The sequence below is a fragment of the Chrysemys picta genome, chromosome 5, assembly GCF_011386835.1.
Source record: "Chrysemys picta bellii isolate R12L10 chromosome 5, ASM1138683v2, whole genome shotgun sequence".
Taxonomy (NCBI): domain Eukaryota; kingdom Metazoa; phylum Chordata; order Testudines; family Emydidae; genus Chrysemys; species Chrysemys picta.
This window is the reverse complement of record NC_088795.1, coordinates 40,270,833-40,289,299: the sequence shown is the minus strand read 5'-3', so window position 1 is coordinate 40,289,299 and position 18,467 is coordinate 40,270,833. Positions and strand designations below refer to the sequence as shown.

General features: G+C 38.5%; 1 protein-coding gene across 2 annotated transcripts in view; it reads left to right on the top strand.

The window, feature by feature from the left end:
- Window positions 1-18,467, top strand: part of SEC24D (SEC24 homolog D, COPII coat complex component) — a 100,502-nt gene that overhangs the window by 49,871 nt on the left and 32,164 nt on the right. For both annotated transcript variants that reach the window (XM_024106410.3, XM_005290297.3), the window contains 2 exons: window positions 11,596-11,734; window positions 14,139-14,254. In XM_024106410.3, the coding sequence (XP_023962178.2) occupies window positions 11,596-11,734; window positions 14,139-14,254 (255 nt within the window). The remainder of the gene's footprint in view (window positions 1-11,595; window positions 11,735-14,138; window positions 14,255-18,467) is intronic.

Here is an 18,467-nt window from a genome sequence, read left to right as displayed (position 1 = left end):
CACAAGCTAAATATGAGTCAATAGTGTAACACTGTTGCAAAAAAAGCAAACATCATTCTGGGATGTATTAGCAGGAGTATTGTAAGCAAGACATGAGAAGTACTTCTTCCGCTCTATTCCGCACTGATTAGGCCTCAACTGGAGTATTGTGTCCAGTTCTGGGCGCCACATTTCAGGAAAGGTGTGGACAAACTGGAGAAAGTCCAGAGAAGAGCAACAAAAATGATTAAAGGTCTAGAAAACTTGACCTATGAGGGAAGAATGAAAAAATTGGGCTTGTTTAGTCTGGAAAAGAGAGGACTGAGAGGGGACATAAGTTTTCAAGTACATACAAGGTTGTTACAAGGAAGAGGGAGAAAAATTATTGTTCTTAACCTCTGAGGATAGGACAAGAAGCAATTGGCTTAAATTGCAGCAAGGGCAGTTTAGGTTGGACATTAGGAAAAACTTCCTAACTGTCAGGGTGGTTAAGCACTGGAATAAATTGCCTAGGGAAGTTGTGGAATTTCAATCATTGGGGATTTTTAAGAGCCAGTTGTACAAACACCTGTCAGGGATGGTCTAGACAATACTTAATCCTGCCTTGAGTGCAGGGGACTGGACTAGATGACCTCTTGAGGTCCCTTTCAATGATTCTATGATTCTATGTAGTGGTCTGCATAAAATAAAATACCTTTTTGAAGAGAGAAGTACCTCCTCTCACTACATTTACTGCTGTAATCGGCACTAAACCAATTATTTGTCAATTTTTGTGCTGTTTATGAATGGCCGTCTATATGTGAAACAAACCGAAATGTCCTCACGCTCTAACTCAGAATTCTGTTTTATTGTGAAATTCCTGTAGTCATTAGAGCTAGACTACATCCCTGTTACTTATTACTTATCACTTCCGTATACACACTTCCTAGAATCTGCCTCTCTGTCTTATTATTATTTACTGTTCTATATTGTGGTAGCTCCTAGAAGGCCAAGTCATGAACCAGGACCCCTTAGTGCTATGCTCTGTACAAACACAGAAGAAAAAGGCAGTCGCTGCTTGAGTTTTGATTGTTTAAAAGTGCTGACGTTTTGAAGGTCTTGTCCCCCATAGTTTCTTGATTATCATCTCGCATTCCAATTTCACGCTCCTACTTATATCATCAGTTAATCCTGACTGCTGACCTTCACTTGAGATGCAGCATGTTACTACATCCAAATAACAGTCAGCACTTCAAAGCTGAAAAGTAGCTGGAGAGCCCTTTCTTATTAACACTTAATGTACCCTGTTTGGAATCCATAGTCAGAAGAATATGTAGTGCTCTTCCTTAGTGTTAATACTGAGCATTTTAGATTTGCTCTCCAGCTGGTACAATATTATTATATTAAATAAATGAGCTGATCTAAGTAGGAAAATTGTCTCTTTTCTACTGGAAAAGGTGGCTCAGTAATTATACAAATAACATTAATGTTTATAACAGTATACAATTTACAGGGAGAAATTACTTTACAATACTCCTTTATACATTTTGAGATTTGATCTTGCATTTCCTGGTTACTCAGTGTATTATGCATCTGCACTATACTGTCTGTCCAGTTTAAGGCCATGTTTGCAGCCCCATCAGGAAAGTGGGAGTTATGCCTAGGTAAAGACCTTACAGGTCTGGATCAGGCCCTGATACTGTAGGATTGGATCAGGCCCCAAATTGCCTCAAATTAAATCTTTGTAGGAATGGTACCAAGAACTCATAGCGCTTAACATATAATAAACAATATAGACCAAATCAGTTCTGGCTTCAGAAGGAATTTTGTCTGGGGAAAAAAGCTGCACAAAGGGAAATACTTGTCTTGACACTTTAATGTGAACCATTAAAGCCAACTCTAAATCCAAAGATTATTTGTGAACTGGTTAATCTTTCCCAAAAATAAATTACAATTAATATGTCAAAAACTGTTGAGATATGTACTCTACTTCAAAAACATGTATTTAATTGAAGCAACAGAACACAGAATTGTGTGTTAAAGTTCTGACTAATTATATTGAAATAAAGTTTTACTTCTGCTTAATTTAAGAACATGATGATGGTCATACTGGGTCAGACTAATGATCCATTTAGCCAGTATCTTTTCTCTGACAGTGGCCAATGCCAGTTGCTTCAGAGTGAATGAACAGAACAGGGCAATTTTGAGTTACCTGTCCCTGGTCATCCAGTCCCACCTTCTGGCAGTGAGAGGTTTAGGGACACCAAGAGCATGGGGTTGTGTCACTGCCCATCTTGACTAATAGCCATCGATGGAGCTGACCTCCATTAACTTATCTAATTTTTTTTTAAACCCAGTTATACATTTGGCCTTCAACATCTCTTGACAGTGACTTCCATGGGTTAACTGTGCATTGTATAAAGTAATTCTCTTGTCTGTTTTAAAACTTCTTATTGTACTAATTACCTATGGATTTTGATTTGAGAACCTACATTTTTTGTTTTCTATAGTAAACTTTGTTCACAGGCATGTCCTTTTTTTGAAACGTTATAAACATAGTATCAGGGCATATCCATTAATACGTCAATCTTAGAATGTTCTGTCTGCTGTCTGTAGTTCTGTTGAACATGGAATATCATTTAAACTGAAATGACAATAATACTTGACCTCAAAAGAGCTGTGCATTAGTATGGGTCCCCCCAAAACACTCCTCGGGCTAGCTGCATTCTGCTCAGTAAGGAGGTACCTGTTCTGAGATGTTCTCATACTTTGGAAACAGTTATCGAACTGTCTGTGCGCCAATGTCCTGGAAAAGCGGATTCCCCAAAAGCAGGTGATTTCAGAAAGGCATGTCACCCTATGTTTATCCTCTGAGCAATTTTACTGGTGAAAAGGCAGCTTGTAATATATACCATGAATTGATACATTGATAATGGATCTAGTAGTGTTGAGTAATTTGTGATTGCCACACTTGCAGGCAGGATTTTGAGAAATATGTGGCAATTCTTGGTCACGTGTATTGCCAAAGATTTTGTGTTCCTGTCAAATACAGTCAGGCTTTCAAAGTGAGGGCCAAGCAACTGCACATGCTTGGAAACTTGTACCTAGTAATCTATGTGCATGAATGTTAGGTGCACCCAAATGTATGTATGGAATTGAACTAATTTTGAAAGTCTGGCTCCTAATGCTAATTTTTCACTATAGTTATTGAGGTTATTATGTATGGTTATTATGTATGATTGAGGTTATGATGTATGATAAAGAAACAGCTAGGAAGCCTTCCCAGAACCTGATGGGCAGAACAAGGCAGATGGCAGAGACCTATATATTTATGTAGGTTGAACTCTTATTCACATTTGGCTGAAGTAGGGATATAGAACTCTTCCCTGCAGCCAGATCTGTGCACACAAATCTGCCAAGGAAAACAGGGTAGCATGCTCTGTATGTTTTGCTGATTGGATGGTGCAAAGAGACAGTTTCCTTCAACTTTCAGAATCTGCCTCCTTTTCTCTTTTCCCCTCTACATGTCTCATTTTCTTCATGAAGTCCCCACGCCACTGAGGGGCAGTGAAGGTGCCAGTGCTACTCTTCTAATGGACCAACCAGGGCCCTGATCCTGCAACTTGATTTCAGTGACCACCTGCATGGACACAAGGAGTCCTGTACAGTGGATCAGGGCCTAATTTAGTAGTGAACGGCCTAACCATAGTGAGAGCAGTAATTCAACATGCTTCATGTCAGGAGTGAAGCTTTCTTTTTGTTAGAATGTGAGAGAGAATCTGATTTTGGAGTTATGCCACCAGTATCTCTAGGGCCGGTTTAATATTTCATTGAGCCCTAAGAGATGGTCTGAACAGGAATATTTTCAAAATAAAACTCTCTCACTTTACGACTAGTGGTGGATTAAGTTAAGATTTAATGGCTCAGCTGATCCAGGTCTTGCACTCCAAAGGGGCCCTTACGTTCCTGGGAATAGTATGCCTCACTGTTCCTATCCCTTATGGCTATCCCCCTTCACTTTAACATAAACAGGACCACAAGTTTCTGCGTGTTGCTATCAGCAGACTCTCCCTCTAGTCAATCTAAGCCAAATGTAGGCTATAGAGCACTAGCTTTGCTCATTGTTATTGATATTTATTTATATTATGGAGATGTCCAGAGGCCCAGAATCAACAGTTAGGGGTTTCATTGAGTTCAGAACATCTGTGGTACAGTTTCCATGCCACCGAGAGCTGTAGCTGACTTATAAATACATATGTTTAATACAAAGAATAGTTATATAAAATTACTTTTATTTTTATTATGGTAGCGCCTAGGGACACCAACCAAGGTAGGCCCTGTTGTGCAAGACGCTGTACAACAAAATAAGAGAGACAGCAGAACCTCAGAGTTACAAACTGATCGGTCAGTCACACACCTCGTTTGGAATTAGTAGTACTCAATCAGGCAGCAGCTTAGACCAAAAAAAGCAAATATAGTACGGTACTGTGTTAAATGTAAACTACTGAAATAGAGTTTTTAAAAAAAATATTTGACAAAGGAAGGCAACTTTCTGCACTTTTCATTTAAATTAAGATGGTTAAAAGCAGCATTTTTCTTCTGCATAGTAAAGCCTCAAAGCTATATTAAGTCAATGTTCAACTGTAAACTTTTGAAAGCACCACCATAACGTTTTGTTCTGAGTTACAAACATTTCAGTATTACGAACAACTTCCATTCCCAAGGTGTTCGTAACTCTAAGATTCTACTGTACAATCTAAACAGACCAGACAGACCAAGGGTTGGGAAGGAAGGGATGTAATTCACAAGCAGAGTGATGGTTTGAAAACATCATAGCAGTTCCATGATTTATTTTTTGTTCTGGTTTTTGTTTTTTTGGTATTTCTTTAAATAATTGGAGTTTTGTTAGGAGAGGGTTAGCTAAGGAGAGAGACAAAGGGCAGAAGAGACGAGACACTGAAGGAAAAGGGATATAAGAGAGGGGGTAGGTAGAATGAGGCTGAAGCAAAGAGACTTTGAGGAAGAAGGCAGGAGGGAGTTGGAGCAAACAGACTGTCAGAAGGGAAAAAAATATCCAGTGTAAATTCTAAAAAGCCATTTGGCACTGCTGGCATGTTTAAAAACAAAGGATCAGATGCTTAATCTTCATTAATTTTAGCCACTTCAGTCAAGCTAGAAAACCTCCAAAGCTTTAGGAAAGAACTGAAATGCTTTGGATAATTTGTTTAATCTTATGTTCTGTTTTAGAATCTGAATGATCAAAAATATGTAATTTTCCCCCTGAGATTATGATCCAGATTCTGCTGTCAGTGTAAACCCATAGTAACTCCAGTGACTCCAGCACAGCTACTCTGAAATTAGTGTTGTTACTAAGTTTCCAATATGTTCTATGGATTTAGCTTTATTCAGTATTAAATTTTGCTTGTTTCCTTTCATTTTGTTCAGCTTTTAGAGAATAAAAATGTAAATATTGGGGGGAATGGAGGGCAGAGGGAATACAAGCAAATCCTGCAACTCAAAACAATGCTAGTTAACTTTCATACCTGCTGTCTATATACTTTTTGACCAAAGAACTCAACCTACTCTCTCTGTACCTCTTAAAGTAAAGCGATAGATGGAGACAATATAATAAATGGGCAGATAGATGAAGTTGAGCCAGAAGTGATTCTCAATTCTTGGGACCAGAGATGCAGTTCTAATGGTAGCGAATTACAGAGCTGCACATATCTATTTTTTTAATAGTCACTGTCAACCTTAATGCTTCCGCTTAATTTTTGGAAAATGATGCCCATGATGATTAAAATGGAAGAGGCTGGTCTGTTCAGTTTCTTGCTTTCCGCCAGTACTAAATATGGAGCCTGTTTGTACACAAACTCAAGAGCCCATGGCCACTTTACCCATGAGAGGAGAGGAAATCTCTGAGGATGCTCTTTGCTGGGCTTTCCTCCCTACTGTTCTATTGAGGAAGATGGTGTATGATGGGGCCGGCAGCCACAATCTGATTAAGAAAACTGCGGGCTGTTTGAATTAACAAACAATAGGTCTGACTCTCCACTAATTTACACCAATGTAAACTGGAAGTAACTCCATGGATTTCAATGAAGTTACAGTAGTGTAAAATTTATATGAGAAGAGAATTGGGCCCTATATATGTAATGGGTGGTACTCTTTTATTACACTACAAATAATGCTGCACTATGCCAAATCAATGGTAAATAATGTTAGCCTGGTATTTCTAAATCCTGTTGTTGTAGTTCTGGACTTATCCCTCTCCACTGATTTTGATGACAGTTTTGCAGTTGATTTCATGTGAACACGAGCAGATTCTCTTCTTATGATTTTCTGGTGCACAGTGACACCTATAGAAAGTAACTTATAGCACATAGAAATATGGTTTTCATATCCAACATTACTTTTTGGCTTTAGGTAGTTACAGTTCTTTTGGTGAGTGCTTTAGTGGTTTTTTTTCCTTCAGTGAATATTTGTAATTGCATTTAATATAAAGCCTTGCAAAATTCCCATGAACATATTCCAACCCAGATACAAAAACTACTATCACACTCTGATAAAGAGGATGATAACAATTCTTTTAAAATTTATAGTTTTTTACTCCCGCATCCAAAGAAAATTGCTCTTCCAGAGTGGGTGGGTGGGTAAACAGAAATTTGCAAGGCTACAATGTCGGGTGGGTATCTATATGTAGTTATTAGCTGAGGCTTTCTTAAAAACCATTACTCTTCTCTCTGAAATAGTTCTTTGATAGTTTTGATTTAACATTACTGATTATTCTGGCCTTGGCCTTCAGATCACTTTGACTATTATCAGATGTCTTTCATTAGTAACATAGTAGTTTAAAATAAAATTGATGCATAAAATGTATTGTAATGAGATGCAAACTTCAGTAACTTTAAGGAATGATATAAATATGTGCATCCAGTACTGCTTTCAGGGATATTTGCAGTCATTATGTTAGGTGAGAACTTTATAATACTGTGAGTGTCCTGCATGATAGTGGCGGTTCTACCAGAGTATATAATTTTGTTGTTTTAAAGAATATTTTTTCTAAATAGCCTGATTCTGTAATGTGATTTCATTGGAATTGAGCTTGATTTACTTTAATGTATATTAGAGTAGAATCAGGCCCAGGGGATGTTAAGAGAAATAAGTATTCTTAGGCTGTATCCTACAAAGACTTAGACATATGTTTAACTTTATGCATTGTGCATAGTCCCATTGACTTTAGGGGGACTACTTGGTGTGTAAAGTTAAATATATATGTCTTTGCAGGACTGGAGCCTTGGGCTGCTGTGTCTTCTAACTTATATTAATAAAACAGCCTCCTTTGGTGACCACTTTTTTTTGTAAGTGGGTTTAGGAGGAAAGAAGTAAAAATTATACTCCAAATTTGAGAACAGAAGAAAGATCATGTTTGGATTTTTTTGTTTATGAAATCTGTGTCCAAGAAAGTAATTTATTAAATATGGAGAAGGCACTGGACACATGTGCAGGCTCTGAACTTAAAAAGAAAGTGCACTCTTCTGGCATTAATTTTAGTGAGGACTCTTACTTATGGTTTGTGCTTAAAGATCTAGTTTTCTTTGGGGCATTTTTTAAAAAATGCAGCTGTGACAGTTTTCCATTTTCTTAACATGTTTGTTTTTTCTTTGTAGTGTTGTGAAGTAATCGCCCAGTACTAAATGTATTAAAATTGAGGTTAGAAAAATTGCCTTATTAATGTGCATAAATACAAATCCAATGTCTGATTTTTATCAGTGCCTGGCTACACAATCAGTTTGGTAATATTAACCATGTATTCAATATATCTGAGGTTGTACAGGGTGAGTGATGCAACCTGACATGCTGTGGTAGAATAGTACAACAGAATGACAACTGGAAAATTGCAAACTAATTAATAATCACAAAAGTTTTTAAATTTTATTTTTAAAGCACATGCACGTGGTGCCCTTTGGGCACCCATGTCTGAAAATTTTCCTTGATATTTTTTGCAAATCTGTTGCTAGCTGACATTATTGGTTAATTTGTATTTGACTCTACTTTTGAGTGGGGAAGAAAATAAACTAATGATACTTCATTGGAGCAGAAGGATATATTTATGACACGTGCAGTAAAAGTTTGATAAAATATGTAAAATCTTTGCCAAAATGTTTAAAACCGTTAGGAGAAATAAATGAGTGTCTCCAGAAAAACATAAACAAACAATAAAAGATGTTGTAAACAGTGGGTACTAACAGGAAAAATAAGGGTTACTATTTACCAGTATCTTTTTCACGTTTGTTGAACTGCAATAAAAGACACAAGTACATGATAGTGCTGTTTTGGAACATGCATTAAAGCTCCAGTGGATTTACTAGCAGAAAACTTAAAGCTTTTAACATTCTTCGCCTCATGGAGAGTTACCTCATATTATCCTCTGGATTTACTTTTTTATTGTTTAGGTTCACTAAATTGGGGCTGAGGGTTAGAAAAATATGTAAAATGAAATTTGTGCGTAATAAACCATCACCGATAATTGAAGAGAACACTGTTTCATTTATTTAGGGGCTTCCAATATGCCTTTGCAAACCCTTGAAATATAATTGCAGGAATCCTTCAATTACTGCATGACTGTTACTGAGGGAGAAATCTGGAAAGTGTCTCCCATTAATTCTGATTTTGACAGAGGCAGTAATCAAGTCTGCTCAATGTAATGAAACTGACCAGAGTCTGAGAGAGTGCATTTGCTGCTTGCATTTTCCTTCACTGAATATTAACATTGTTTCTAAATCTTGCACTCTAGCAAGTGACCCTGACACAATGTAAGTTTTGACATGCTCTGTACAAAAGAGCAAGATACTACATCAACAGAGACAGTTCTAGGAGAAAATATCCTTGGTTTCTTGGGCAGTGCATATCACAGAAAACCATATATGTTAGATGCGAAGCAGACTGATTCCAGAAGAGCAGAATGTCTTTGCAGCTCCCTGGGAATTCTGGGACCACTTTGGGTGGGGACGGAGAGCCTGGAGCACTCACGTAAATAAACTTCCCCATCCTCATAATTATCTATACTGTACCTGTACCCCTCTACCCATGTGTAATCTGCAGCACTTCCTACAACCTTAGGGTTGGATTAATTCCCATCATGGGCCCACTGTCTCCCAAGCTCCAATCATCCAAAGCATTTTAATTTAACTATAATAACTTTAATTAAATCAGAAGGACAAGTAACATGGAAATGACGTACCAGCAAAATAATCAAGTTAGCACAGTCCTTATTTAAAAGCTACATCCTGCCCCACTGGAAGAGGAAGATTGTGTTATCAGAGAAAGCAGAGTTCTCTCACCCGTAGGGGGTTCCTCCAACTCAGGATTGAAGCACATTGGCAGAGAATGGTGAAAAAGCTTGCACTGATGCAACTCCTGATGTACCTGCTCTGTGGGCAAATGGAGGACATGTATATCATCAGAGCTGGCAATTCAGTAAACTTCACAAATACTAGATTAACTTATTTTTAAAAATATGTTGGATCCTTGTATTCAGAGTTCTTTTATTAGGGGGTAGCCATGTTAGTATCCACAAAAACAACAAGGAGTCCCATGGCACCTTCAAGAATAACAGATTTATTTGGGCATAAGCTTTTGTGGGTAAAATACTGCTGTCTCTTTTAAGCATGTTATTAAAGATAGTGGTTTGGACAAACAAATTTGAGAATGAAATCCATCCTGCCAACTGAAACACACACAAGAAACATTACCTATGGAGAACACAAGAACGGTCCATCTAGCTTAGAATCCTGGCATCCTGGGGCCAAAGCCAGATGTTTCGTCTAGTCACAGCATCTGGCAGTCAGAGGCTTAGGAACATCCAGAACATGGGGTTGAATCTCTGACCATCTTGGCTAATAGCTACTAATGGACCTATCCTCCATGAACTCATCTAATTCTTTTTTGAATCTAGTTATACTGTTGGCCTTCACAATACCCTTGCAACAAGTTCCACAGGTTGACTGTGAGTTGTATGAAGTACTTCCTTAGGTTTGTTTTAAACCTCCTGCCTTGTACTTTCATCTGGTGACACCTAGTTCTTGTCTTGTGTGAAGGGGGTAAATAATGCTTCCTTTATTCACTTTCTCCACACCCCTCATGATTTTATAGACCTCTATCATATTCTCACCTCCCCCCCCCCCCCGTTGTCTCTTTCCCAGACTGAACAGTCCCAGCCTTTTTACTCTCTGCATATGGAAACTGTTTCATACCCCTAATCATTTTTGTTGCTCTTTTCCGTACCTCTTCCAAGTCTAATGTATCTTTTTTGAGAGGGAGCGACCAAAACTGTTCACAGTTCTGAAGGTATGGGTGTAATATGGATTTATACAGTGACATATTATCAGTCGTCTTATGTATCCCTTTCCTAATGGTTCCTAACATTCTGTTAGCTTTTTTGATTGCCAGTGCACATTGAGGAAAGAGAACTAGCCACAATGACTCCAAGATCTTTCTTGACTGATAACAGCTAATTTAGACCCCCATTATTTTGTATGTGTAGCTGAGATTGTTTTCCAGTGTGCTTTACTTTGCATTTATCAACATTCAATTTCATCTGCCATTTTGTTATTGCTGAACTATTGTAAATTAAGGGTATGATTCAGGAGAAGCACTTAAGCACATGCTTAACTTTAACCCTGTGTTTAAGTCCCATTGAAGTTCAAAAGGATATCAGTATGTGCGTAAGAGAGGTGCTTGAATAGAGATGCTTTTCTTATTCAGGATCGGTATGAATCTTTTTTTTTTTTTAAAGTCTCATTTGTGCATGTAATGGTGGCTGCATGGAGTAACTATGATAGTGCATGCAAATACTGATATAGGCTTCTAAGGGTATGTCTACACCCAGCCGCTAATTCGGCGGCTGACAATCGAAGTTCTGGGTTTGACTTAGCGCGTCTTGTCTGGACGCGATAAGTCGAACCAGGAAGTGCTCGCCGTCGACTGCGGTACTCCAGCTAGACAAGAGGAGTACCGCGGAGTCGACGGAGGAGCCTGCCTGCCGCGTGTGGACTGAGGTAAGTTCGAACTAAGGTACTTCGAACTTCAGCTACGTTATTCACGTAGCTGAAGTTGCGTACCTTAGTTCGATTTGGGGGTTTAGTGTAGACTAAGCCTAAGAGCCAAATTTTGCCTTCCTTATTATTACTGAATAATCCCTTATTATGCAATTAGTCACATTGATTATGCTTAGTAAGACACTATTTGTTGTGAATAAGGATGGCAAAATTGGGCCCTAAATGGGGGTAACTGCAGTGCAGGCCATTTCTCTACCCTTTTAACTGAATTTGGAAGGGTTCATGCAGCTCTAATGAGAAGACGCTTACTTACTACAGCTATTGTCATGGAACATTTCAGCAAGAAGAAAACTAGCCTTTTCTGTAGCTCACCCTGAATGCCCAGCCCTCTGAGGAGTGCATGAGACCCTGCTCTTAGCAAAATTAAACGTTTTGGGATTGAATCCTGGACAGAAATTAGCTGATCAGGAAGCAATAATTAACAAGAGAGTTCAGATGCACCAGTATCTTTCCAGGCTGTTTTTAGGTTTAGTATTTTAGTGATGCTTTTTATGGCTCTATTTTCCATTCTATGTAGACACCTCTTTATGTTGTCAACCATGGGGAGACTGGGCCAATTCGATGCAACAGATGCAAAGCCTATATGTGTCCCTTCATGCAGTTCATTGAAGGGGGAAGAAAGTATCAATGTGGATTTTGCAACTGCATAAATGATGGTAAGTGACATTTATCTACTATTTGTGTATATTATTCGTTCATTAATGCTAACAGGAAATTGCATCTGTAGTATTATTTTCTTGATTTACTTACTTGGAGTGAAATCCTGGCCCCATCAAAATGAATGGGAGTTTTTACCATGCATCTCTATAGGGCAGTCAGTACTTCATCTATGGAGTCTTTTTGGCATGTTATTCACTATGATCCAAATTCTCTATTTCTAGTCTGCCTGAATAAGTATTTAACTTTTGAAAACATTTATCGGTCAGTTTCTCAGCTTTTGCAAATCAGCTTGGTTCTGTTGAAATCAGGGAAGCTGCTCTGATTTTCACAGAGGATTGAGCCCTTGTGTCTCATATCAATAGAAAAGATTTCAGGAAATATAATTGAACAGTTTTGAAGAAATAGCAGTAATTGAATATACTACATTACAAAAAATAAAGTTCAGTAGAGTTCTTCTGGTGACACCTTCACTCTTCTGTTTCTTTTTATGGAGGTAAAAATATGGAATTGGATTTCTTCATTATCACTTTAAACTGAGAATAACAGCTCTTAAACTGGTGCTGGTGAGACAGAACATTGCAACAATTAAAACACACGTTCTTTAATGGTGTGGCCCTGAAATGGGTAGAAAGAATAACTGGGTCTTGTATTTCTGTTATGGCCCTTTTGCTCCACTCCACAAAGGCAATACAACCACAACTGGAAGATGATGTTTTTGACAATATCCTCTCATATGATGGGCCTTCAACTAGTTGTTCTGCATATGAAAATTATTAGTGAGATGTACCCAATAAGATTCCATAAGAATTATTTTTTAAATAGTTTACTAAGAAAATATGCAGAAACTCTTTGGTCAAATCCACTTTTAAAAAGAAATGTACTGTAACAAAATACAGCCGCGCAAAACAGGGAAATCCAGTCTGTAGCTTCATCAAAAGTTTTCTTTTTAAAATGCTTTGTCAACACAGGATATGTTTTTGCTCTATTCCAAACTGCTAGCTAGAATTTCAAATGAAAATAAATTTATTTAAAAATGCTTAAGTGCCTGGCAAAGAACAAATGCTTAGAACAACGTAAGAATAGTCATGTCTGTGACCATGCATTTAATAGTTAAATCACCTATTAATCTTACTGTGACAAGGCTTGGTTTTCACAGAAGATACCATGCCATATTTGTTCAAGTGTGCTGCATGTGACTCATAAGTAAGCGTTCTTTTGCTTTTGGCTGGATCCCAAGTCTTTGCCAGAACTAGTCTTTCTAGACGTTTGTATCAAGTTGGATTTCCTCAGCAGGATCACAGTGGTATAGTGCTTTCCCTAATACAGTAATCTTTTCAACTCTGAAACATGAACCTTGAAAGATTCATGCCAACTCTTTTTTGGCTTGAAGCTCAATCTTTTGGGCAAAGTATAGCAGATAGCAAGTTGTATTGTTTGTTCAATTTAAATTCTCATAAACACATACTGTGTTCATTATAAACAGTGTAAATATCGTCAAGTATTCATTAGAATATCAGTTTAAAGCATACTTTGTACTTTTACGGTGCCTTTCAACCAAGAGTCTTAAAGCTCTTTACAACTTTTAATTGAGCCTCAAAACTCCCTGGTGAGGTAGGTAAGCATTATCCCCATTTTACAGGGGGGAAAACTGAGATGTAAAAAGCTTAAGTGAAGGTATCTGAGAAGGAATTGGCGAAGGGTTGCTGCCTTCTCTTGTTATGAAAATTAGACAAGAAATGTTTTTGCCATCCTCTAGTTTAGATGCAACTATTTAATTTTCTTAGGACTCATTTCCTAAGGTTGTCAAGAATCCTGCAGTGTAATCGGTCATTCGCTTTTAGTTGTGAAGTCCTGCACCTCTCCTCTGATTGCAGAATGCTCCCGACACAGTGGAACAGAACAGAAGGCCAGGATTTGTAAACCCTATTAGAGCTACCTTCTATGAGGCAGAACTTGTGGGTGGAGTGGGGCTGGCTGGTGGAGAGGTGGTGCTGCTGACTTTGATTCTATAGATCTATTGGCATCCATCACTGGGACTATGACAGCTTCAGGTTTGCAGTAGCAAGCCTGGAGTAGTCCTGCTGTCCCTGCATCCTTTGAAAGGCAGATTCTTCTCCCCAGCCTGTACCATCCCCAACTACTCAAGCTTGTGCAGGATGAGTGTGGAAGATTCGAGTGTTCATGAGGGAAAAGATCCAGTGCTTCAAACACAGTAGTAGCACATGTGACAATAAGCACAAAATAATTTTTTTCTTTTTAAAACTGCGCTGTTTCTGCATAAAATTAGTTGCCCTGCTAAGCATTTGCACTCCTTCCTCAAGTCATGAAATGGGAGGTTGCATTGGTTCCGTGTTGTTTATTAAAAGAAGAAAAATTAGTTTTACTGTTTTGTTTCTTTAGTCCCTCCATTCTTCTTTCAACATCTGGACCACATTGGCAGAAGAACAGACCACTACGAGAGGCCAGAGTTATCTCTAGGATCATATGAATATGTCGCTACATTGGATTATTGCAGAGTAAGTATTTCCAGCACAGAAAACTGTTTACAAATTTATGTCAAAACAAACTGAATCTTTTAAATACCTAAAGCAGAACAAAGGCTTTTTCTAGTTCACACCAGAAGTTCAGAAGTCTATGAACATTTTCAAAATTGTAGCTGGAAGCATAGAATGATGTATCAAAACTACCTCCCCCCTCCCACTCCCATTAACATTGTTGCTCATGGTTCCTGTTATAACAATTGTTGAATTCTGACTGTCAGATAAGAATTACAAGGCATTGCAGCAAAGTATGTGGATCCACTAAGTTTCACCAGGGGCCTTGATTTGGTCCTAACTACATGGCATTGTTCTAGAGGCTACAGTTGAAATTTTCAAAGCAGTGTCATGTGTTAGTTACATGTCTTCTGTTAATTTTAAAGGCAGATGTGTGGCTAAATCTCATTCTCTGCTTTGAAAATCTCAGCCTAAGAATTTGACCTACCAGTTTTCCCAAAAATGAAAAGTTGCTTGTTTGACCACTGTTAGCTGTAGAAGTATGATTTGATCTTCGTATTATGAACTCACTGAGGGCCTGATCCAAAACCCATTGAAGTGAATGGAAGTCTTTCCCGTGATTCCGGTGTACTTTGGGAAAGGCCCTTAAACTGTAGGTGGGGAGTGGGGGAATTAAGAGAATTCCCAATAGAGCTTGATCAGTTCAGCATGGTTAATTGTAAAAATAAATCATAATGGTTGTGGGTGACTTAGAGATCTGAGCTTCGGGTTCGAAACAGACTACCTGGAGCTCCCATTTCATAACCCAGCAGGGTCACATAAGCCCTTTACATTTCTACGGTTGATAAACTGAGTTTTCTCTGTTCTTTGTAGATGCGAATGATCCCCTGGTACTTTTGGTAAGAGTAATGGTTTGCCTAATGTTCTTGGCTAAACATACACTTCCCATCCCTACTTGTGTGCACACAGGTTGCTGTGCACAGCATGTCTGCCTGGCTGCCTTCCTACCCCAGAGGTGGCTTCAAATTGTGAACCTGTCCTTACCAGGAGTTCACTTTTTAAAACAATTGCAGACCCGTGTTGTGCTTATCTGTAGAAGCAGTTGAGCTCAGTCAGATGTCTAAGCACATTATTGTTCTTAGAGCTCAGATATCTAAACACCTTAAATGGAGGAAAAGATTTCAAAATCCAGCCTTTTGTTAACTTAAACCATGTACAGCACTAGTTTAACCTTTTAGATTTTTCTGTCTTCTTCTGTGAGGAGGTCAGTAATAGCTGATCAAACTCCTTATCCATGTTAGAAATCTGGCCAAAAACTAATCTAAGCTTAATCCAGAAAAGTGTTGATAAAAATAAAGTGTAGGTACATGTTAAGTCTCTTATAAAATCACGAGATATTTGAAATGCATTTCCCCACCACCACCTCCAGGGAGACTGATAAAGTAAATAGCTTTCTCAAATTAACATTAAATAGCAGACAACATCTCTGAAGACAGATTGGGCTGGTATTTGATCGTGGTTCCTGTTAATAGTAAACTGGTGACAATTAGTGCCTGAGCAGTGATGGAGTGTTTCCACTCACAGAAAACATGTGTGGCTATTTATATTAGTTTCATAAAGAATTCTTTTCCTAAGGGCCCTAATCCTGCAAGGAGAAGTGTGTGGTTGGATCCCTGTGTCCACGTGGAGCCCTATGGGATTCAGGAGGGCTCAGTCCAGGTGGAGGGATCTGTCTTGGTGGTTCTAGTGCACAATCAAAAAATGGCTTATTTTGGGTATGTGCTAGATTTGTTCGAACATGCGTGCCACGCACATAAAATTATTTGAGAGAACTTGCTGGTATTTTCCCAAATATGAAGTATTTAAATCCTTGTTTGAACATACCTTTGCTCACTTTTAGCTTAATTCACAGTATGTCAAGTGTGATCTTCTCTGTCCATCCACATTCAGTTCTCATCGTAGACCAACAAAACTCCTATTAGCTCCGGTGGAAGGAAGATCAAAGTCATGATAAGCTTAAGAATTTGTTCTGTGGCTGCATGGTCTTGAATGCCCTCAACTTCCATTGAAGTCAGGGATTTGGCTTCAGAACATCAACTTATTGCTAAGTTTTTAGTAAGCATGTATTTATGTTGTTAGTAAACTTGAGGAACTCAGCAAGCTGATTAGTTGACCCCATAGTTCACTGGGGGCCTGATTCAAAGATCATTGAAATGATTGGGAACCTTTTCATTGACTTCACTGGGATCTGGATCAGGTCTGAGATCTGAAATGAGCTCAAGTAGGGAAAATAAATAAATATATAGATATATATATATTCATATTCATTCCATTTACTGTAGCTGACGTTCCTGCACTATATAGATATGTAGGGGGGGGGGGAATAGGAATATAGTACAGGAACCATAGCTACAGTAAATGGATGTAGCTCCATCAGTGCTGATTTATGGCAGCTGAAGCTGCCCCATAACTTTTGAAAATTAATTTGTCTATCGGGTGTGTCCATTAAAATATCTTCAAGATACTTGTTTGTTCTAGAATTTGATTCTTTTGATTCAGGTAATAGTTTTATATCCAAAGCTCTTGTCATAAAGCTTAATTCATTCAGGAGCTCTGAGAAGTAGCTTTTTGTCAAGGAGCATGCTCTTATAATCTTGTCACAAAAGTGGATTTTCATGTGGATTTGTTTTCAAGATTTATTTATTTTTTAAATAAACCCGTTAAAAATATAAAGCCTCTTTGGAAGTGTTAAGCTATTGCCTGTTGGGACTCTGACAGAGTTATTTGATATTTTTTTTCCTTTGGTCTGAGTCAATAAAGTTTATTTCTTTTCCAAATCTCAGACCAAAACTGAAGGATCACTTCCTTTGTGCTTATCAAACAATGAGGATGAACAGCTACAGAAAATGTTAACAAATAACAGCTGTTTTGTATTATTTTATTGCTCTTCTGTTAAGCGGATGTGGCAAAAGCACAACATCTCATTTCTATCATATATATGTCAGAAATTAGCCAAGATCGTTTTATAAACTGCTGTGGGATTTACAAAAGTACATTTGATTTTTTTTTAAAGTAGGGTCCAAATACTGAAATCAAAACAGCTTGTAAAAACATGGCCTGCTTTTCCTCCCAGATCAGTAGAACTCATGCCTTACAATGCTGCAAGTGAAGGAAGAATGAGGGCCATAGTTTTAAGTTTAGGGTAAATGTCTGGGGGATGGGAATGTTATAATTGAGGGGATAGGTAATGAGGAAGTGGAGCTTATCATTTATAGGTTTGTGTTTCAAATATGACTCAGTAAGTGACTCGGACTATTTATTTGATGGCTGTGGAACAGTCTACGTGATTGGCTTTGGACCATTTCCTAGTGGATGGGTGTCCACCTCATAAAAACAAACAAGCAAAAACGCCATTGCATGAGACCTTAAATAATGATCATTGCTAGTTTTAGAAGGGCAGCTAAAGACTGAACAGTCATGGAAACATGGAAAAGAAGCCATTGAGGAATTCCATCATGATTTCAACAATTTCCATCCCATCATCAACCTCAGCCTGGACCAGTCCACACAAGAGATCCACTTCCTGGACACTACAGTACTAATAAACGATGGCCACATAAACACCACCCTATACCGAAAACCTACTGACCGCTATACTTACCTACATGCCTCCAGCTTTCATACAGACCACATCACATGATCCATTGTCTACAGCCAACCTCTACGATACAATCGCATTTGCTCCAACCCCTCAGACAGAGACGAACACCTACAGGATCTCTATCAAGCGTTCTTACAACTACAATACCCACCTGCTGAAGTGAAAAAACAGATTGACAGAGCCAGACGAGTACCCAGAAGTCACCTACTACAGGACAGGCCCAACAAAGAAAGTAACAGAATGCCACTAGCCATCACCTTCAGTCAGCCCCCAACTAATACCTCTCCAGCGCATCATCAAGGATCTACAACCTATCCTGAAGGACGATCCATCACTCTCACAGATCTTGGGAGACAGGCCAGTCCTTGCTTACAGACAGACCCCAAACCTGAAGCAAATACTCACCAGCAACCACACAACAAAAACACTAACTCAGGAACCTATTCTTGCAACAAAGCCCATTGCCAACTCTCTCCACATATCTATTCAGGGGATACCATCATAGGACCTAATCACATCAGCCACACTATCAGAGGCTCGTTCACCTGCACATCTACCAATGTGATATATGCA